This window comes from Hipposideros armiger, unplaced genomic scaffold (assembly GCF_001890085.2).
Source record: "Hipposideros armiger isolate ML-2016 unplaced genomic scaffold, ASM189008v1 scaffold_347, whole genome shotgun sequence".
In the NCBI taxonomy this organism is placed as follows: Eukaryota; Metazoa; Chordata; class Mammalia; order Chiroptera; family Hipposideridae; genus Hipposideros; species Hipposideros armiger.
The window spans coordinates 1,639,132-1,645,376 of record NW_017731697.1 but is presented as its reverse complement, the minus strand read 5'-3'; the positions used below and the strand labels follow the sequence as shown (position 1 = coordinate 1,645,376).

The 6,245-nt window shown below is 54.3% G+C and overlaps 1 protein-coding gene across 1 annotated transcript in view; it reads left to right on the top strand.

Moving 5' to 3' along the window:
• RASGEF1C (RasGEF domain family member 1C) overlaps nucleotides 1–6,245 on the top strand; it is a 40,797-nt gene that overhangs the window by 27,843 nt on the left and 6,709 nt on the right. The window contains exons 8-11 of the mRNA XM_019661376.1: nucleotides 2,754–2,886; nucleotides 3,525–3,665; nucleotides 4,129–4,208; nucleotides 4,290–4,385. Of these exons, the coding sequence (XP_019516921.1) occupies nucleotides 2,754–2,886; nucleotides 3,525–3,665; nucleotides 4,129–4,208; nucleotides 4,290–4,385 (450 nt within the window). The remainder of the gene's footprint in view (nucleotides 1–2,753; nucleotides 2,887–3,524; nucleotides 3,666–4,128; nucleotides 4,209–4,289; nucleotides 4,386–6,245) is intronic.

Here is a 6,245-nt window from a genome sequence, read left to right as displayed (position 1 = left end):
TAGGCTGCAGCCCCTGCTGCAGTGAGCTGCCATAAGCTACCGTGAGTGGCCAGCAGCCAGTGTGAGCAGCCGGCAGCCAGCATGAGCTGCCAAAAGCCTCCGTGAGCGGCCGTCCAGAGGCCTGCGACCAATCTGCCTCAGCCGGGAAAAGCGCAATGATAATACCAACATGGGCCAGTGAAGCGATGTCCTCCACAACTAGACTGAAGAACAAAAGGACAGCAACTTGTCTGTTCACCTTCCCCAATTCCCCAATAAAAAATCTTTAAGAAAACAAACAAACAAACAAAAACCCCATGCACCGATGTTTATAACAGCTTAATTTGTTATAGCCAAACATTGGGTACCACCCAGACGCCCATCAGTGGGTGAAAGGCTAAACAAACGGTGGTGCACCAACACCATGGAACACTTTTCAGCAGCACATGGGAGTGAAGCTTGACACCACATCACAGGTGAATCTCCAGACAATTCCTCTGAGTGACAAGAGCCAGTCCCAAAAGGCTACATACTGTTTGATTCCATTTATATCATATCCTTGAAATGACAAAACATAGACATGGAGAACAGGTTAGTGGTTGCCCCGGGTGAAGAAAGGGGTGGAAATGGGAGGAAAGTGGGTGAGGCTATGAGGGGTCCTGTGGTGAGGGACGTTCTGTGTCTTGACTGTGTCAGCGCCAACATCCCGGTGCCCGGTGGCAACCTGTCCTACCATTTTGTGAGTGGCTGCCATTGGGAGGAACTGGGTAAAGGGTACACAGATCTCTGTGTTATTTCTCACAAATGCATGTGAACTCTCTCGCAACCACAAGTTTAATTTTAAAACAAAAAGCAGGTCAGACTCTGAGTGTAAAGCAGGTTATTATCATCGACCATAATTGTGTAATTTCACTTCATTTTCTGACTAGGTCTTTATTTGGCTTCTTATGAAAGTGAGAGCCCAGAGAACCACACAGAAAAAGAGAGGTGGAAAACTCTCAGGTGAGTCTGTGCCAAGACGGGGTGGGGGGAGGAGGTGGGGTACCTGGGGCCCCAGCGGGGCCCAGGGACTCCATCAGTCCCCCAGTCATCAGCTTCTGGGGAGCCCCGCNATAAGTGGAGGGCCTTTTGGGAGCCTAAGGATAGCAACAACTCAGTCTATAGTTGTTCCCAAGACTCTCCTGCTACACTGGGGTCAGAGATGAATGTGTCTGGCACACCCTCACTGTCCCCCAAGACCTGGCACCTGGCACAGAGAAGACCTGAGCGAATGCTGTGGAATTGACATAAATCTAGGATGACCAGTTTCCCTGGGACTGCCCCAGTTTTACAACCAAAAGTCCTGCATCCCAGGAAAGCCCTCAGTCTCAGGCAAACCAGGTGGTTGGTCTCCCTGCTAAATCTGGCTCTGGTCCTGACCCTGATGGTCACTAGCTGGTGACCTTGGGCCAGGCCCTGCCATTCCGTGGGCCTCAGTTTCCTCATCTGCCCTGCCTAGCTGAGCCATCCGTGCTACTGTGCTCTGCAGAGTGGTCAGCATGCAGGTCCTCTCCTCAAAGCCCTTGTCAACTTGGATAGGGGGTGACCTCAGCACTCCCTGAGCCAGAAATGTCAGGGTCTGGTGCCCGGTCCCAGGATGATAAGCTAAACTGGCAGCACACGCCCAGCTCTGGAGCCTGAAGGCAGAGCAGGTATGTTAGGCTCCTGGGGCTGATGTAACAAAGCACACAAGCTGGGCAGCTGAGAATAGAAATGTGTCCTCTCCCAGTGCTGGAGGCCATAATCAGGGTGGACAGGGCTGTGCTCCCTCCCCAGGCTCTAGAGAGGGCCCTTCCTGGCCTGATCCAGCTTCTGGTGGCTTCAGGAATTCCTTGGCCAGTGGCCACATCACTCCCATCTCTGTCTCCATGTTCACATGGCCATTGTTCCTGTGTGTGTCCAAATTTTTCTCTCTTTACAAGAAGCCAGCATATCCAGTATGACCTTATCTTAACTTAATCCCATCTGAGAAGACTATGTCCAAATAAGGTTCCACTCACAGGCACTGGGGTTTAGGACATCAACCCAAACAGCAGGGTGGAGCCAGCTAGTTCCCCAGCGTGGCCTGAGCTGTCAGCAGTGGTCTCAGTTCTCTAGGGGTTGGCAGAGCAGAGAGGGAGAAGGAAGACATCAGACAGTGAAGCACAGAGACACCCCCCACCCCACCACCTTTCACAGGCTGAGCTCATCACCCTGACCTCAGGAACCAGAGTGGGCATACACTGGGCCTCACCATCGTGCCGCAAGATTAGACCTGTAGTATCAAGATAGACTGAATTGTTAAATACACGTGTATTAAAAAGAAGGTCACAAAATTTCACAGCAGATGACTACCAATCCATAAGTATTTAATGTCTGCTCAGCACGCGCTGTTCCTCCAAGCAGGAGATGGAAGAAATGTTCAAGGGGTATTGAGACTTTCACCTGGTCCCACCATGGGAGAGAATGGCATTGTATATAGTAGGAGCTCAGTCGGCACTGGGGCCTAGTGGGGCCTGGGTGGAAACAGTCTGGACCCAAGGAAAAGGGGCCTGTGCCTCCTTTCTCTGGTTTCCACGCTGCCCCTATCATGGCACACTAAGTAGCCTATACCCCATGCAGCCCCAAGGCCAAAGCTGAGGCCGGACAGCTGTGCCCAGGAAGCCTTCCCTGCCCTCTGCTACCTGAGGATGCATCTGAGGTCCTTGGGGCAAGTGGCTGCTGACAAAGGCTGACCTACACCCTGTCCCTTCCAGATCGTCATTCCCTTCTTCAGCCTGCTCATCAAAGACATCTACTTCCTGAACGAGGGCTGTGCCAACCGTCTCCCCAATGGACACATCAACTTTGAGGTAGGGTCCAGGGCCCAGGGAGTGTGCCACCAAGTTAGTCAGAACATAACAGCTCCCAGAGCAGGAGCATGGGCCTGAAGAGCTGGACTAACGGGGACTCCGAGACCAAGTGTAACAGTCCACCACCAACATCAGGGCCTCCCCACCCCACATCTGCCCAGAAGGAGGCTGAGGCTCATGCAGGCATTCACCCCCACCCCTACCTCACCCCACACACACACACACACACACACTCCATGCGGGCCTCTTGTCCAGCACAGGTGAAGCAGAATCAGTTTCAACCCTTGAGGAGCACCAGATTGCTGAGAAAGCCCCACAGACCCATGATGACAAGTGGCAAAGTTGTCAGACTGTGACAGGCTGCTCAGGAGCACAGTACACAGGGATCAGGGAAGCCTCCCAAAGGAGGGGCCCTGAGCACCAGGAGGAAGTGGTCAGATGGAGGGAGGAGTGGACACTCACCACTGTCAGTGTGCCCTCCTCTAAGAAGCCCCCTTGGTCTCCCAGGTAGAGGGAGTCNTCCCTGCCTAAGCCCCCCCTGGTGGTGGGCTTTACTGGTTCTGCCCGGGATGTGCTCGGAGACCCTGAGCTGGGCTGCAGATTACCCAGCTCATGCATCTCAGCCACTAGGAGGGACTGACCAGGTAAGCAGGGTGTGTGGTCAGGTAGGGTAAGGACCCATCATCACTGAGGCTCAGGTGCTCTGTCCCCAGCCGGCCAAGAAGAAGCGGCGGGCCCAGGTCATTGAGTTCTTCATCGACGTGGCCCGCGAGTGCTTCAACATTGGCAACTTCAACTCCCTCATGGCCATCATCTGTGAGTAGCAGGAATGGATGTGGGCTCCCAGGCACACAGGGTGCAAACCAGGGCGCTCCTCTGAGCAGGGGGTGGGTGCCAGCTGGGTGCACGTTCCCCCCATAGAGGTCTGGGGGGGTGCCCCTTTTGAGGCAAGCTCAGCCCCGTCAGGGTGCTTGGTGAGGGCTTGGCAGTGTGTCCCCAGATCGAGGGAGAGCAGGGGCCCCAAGCAGGCCCTGGTCACGGTGTGGGACCCGTGTGCTAGGGACTAGGACAGGGACCAACACACACAAAAGCCAGGCCCACCCCAATACAGTGTCTACCTACCGTCTGACAGCCAGGGCTGCCACAGACCTCAGTCCTGGTCAGGGTGCAGCCTGAGGGGCTGGGCCAGCTGGGGTAAGACAGAGAACTCCTGCCCGAGAGAGTGAGGGGACTGTGCAGCCCGGAGCAGCCATCCTCAGCTTGGCCCTCCCTCTTCCAGCTGGCATGAACATGAGTCCTGTCTCCAGGCTGAAGAAGACCTGGGCCAAAGTGAAGACGGCCAAGTTTTTCATCCTCGAGGTAAGCAAGGTTGTTGGGCAACCGGGTGACACCAGCCATCCGCAGACACCACTGCCCAGCTGTGTCCCTATCTCCTTCCAGCACCAGATGGACCCAACAGGGAATTTCTGCAACTACAGGACAGCGCTGCGCGGGGCAGCCCACCGCTCCCTGACTGCCCACAGCAGCCGGGAGAAGGTAGGTCAGAGGGTTGCCCAGCCTTTGGGGCTCCTCCCTGCTGTAGACTATCTTGGCTCAGGTCAGCCTTATCAGAGAACCTGGATGCTGACTCCAGGGTCACCTGGTCCACCCCCCTGTGCTTCTATAGCATCTGTAGTAGACAGCCATGTCTCCTTGCTCGCAGGCCTCCAATATGGGGAACCCCCCGCTTTCCCAAATAGATCAGCATACCCCAAAACAGCTCTAACTGGTAGGAAGTGCTTCCTCATGGGGCTGCCATCAGGCCCCAGTGGTTGTCCTCCCTGGAGGGCTGTGCAGAGTGGACTCTTCTACCTGCCAGTCCTTCAGGGCCCCCAGGGTCCCCCTCCACAGCCCTGCCATATTCTGGTCTCCAGTCCCCTCCTCACTTGGGTCCCTTTGATCCCTGAACAGCTCCATTTGTCAGAATCCCTTCTGTTGCAGATCAAATTGTGGTTCCAAGTACATAGGGTCTTACACCTCCTTATTCTAAACTCAATACTTTCATTGATGTGGCCTCCACATCAACGTTTCTGGCAATGAGTGACCCAAGCTTCTTGCTCACTAAAACTGCCTTTTTACAGTTTCTGTTCTTATACACTTGCATTTGGGGGTGGGGGGCTTTTGCTCACCCTGATCAATTTTATTTCTCCTCCAATTTCTCCTAGTGGCCTCTGACACAAGTCGTGCGCAGGCCTTGGGACCACAGTGATCCCTCTCTGTCACCAGCAGTGCTTAGCACTGTTCATCTGTGTGCAGGAAACACTAAGACTGGCTGGGCCTTCTGTCTGGTCTCTTGCAGAAACCTTGGTGGCATCAGATCCCTGCATGGCTTGTGGAGGTCTGTGTCTAGCTTCTGGGATAATAGAACAAGCTGCCTTTCTTGAAATTTGCAGTCACTCTGGAATTGTACTGAATGGATACCAGTGGTCAGGTTAGGGGAGCTGGCCGAGATACGAACGCTCCCATCCAGCTGGCCCTTCCTGTTCAGGCCGTGAGCACTTCAGCATCTCTGGTCCCAGGAGGGCTGAGCAGGTGGGGGCAGCATTCAGTGAGGTGGGACTTCAAACTCTGGGGCAGGTGAGCCCGTCCCCCATGAGCCAGGAAGCTGGAAAACCAGGGCTGAGGTTCAGGACTTCGCTTCACTCAGCACCTATCCCATGAGGGCCACTTGACCTCCAGTCCCTATTTAATTCTGACGACTATTCTATGGGTGGATTTTAGCAATGCCATTTCTCAGATTAGAAGACTGAGTCTCAGAGAGGAGGCCTCACTTGTCCAGTTACACGGCAAGTGGGCAGCAGAGCCGGGAGTCAGACTTTAGCCTGTCTGGCTCTGAACCTTGTGGCCTTTTCATAGCACTGGGCTGCCTCCCATTCCCAGGCACAGGCCCCGTGGGGCCATCACAAGGGTACTGGCTTAGGACCCCGGAGTTGGACTGTGGGAGTAGGGGTGCATAGCATTGGCTGTGGCCTTTGGTCTGAGATATTAGTCATGCCACTGCTGCTCCACACTGTTTCTCTTCCATCGGAGACCATCGGGCAGAGTAAACACACTGGGACTTCCTGTTTCTGCACTCAGAGACCCTTCCAGCTCTGGGGTGCTGGGATGCTGTGCATTTAGGTCTGATGCTGAAAGTAGGTGACTGAGGGGGCCAGCCGAGTGGCTCAGTTGGTTAAGAACTCGCTCAAGAGTGCAAGCTGTGAGCAACAGCAGTTCGATGCCAAAAATAAAAAAGAAAGAAAGAAAGAAAGTGGGTGACTTACAGAGGTGTGTGTTTAGATTCACTGCATTCTCCTCTAATTTCTAGAGAGATGTGGACCATAGACTAGGCCCACAGAAACTGCTTCATAAATAGAT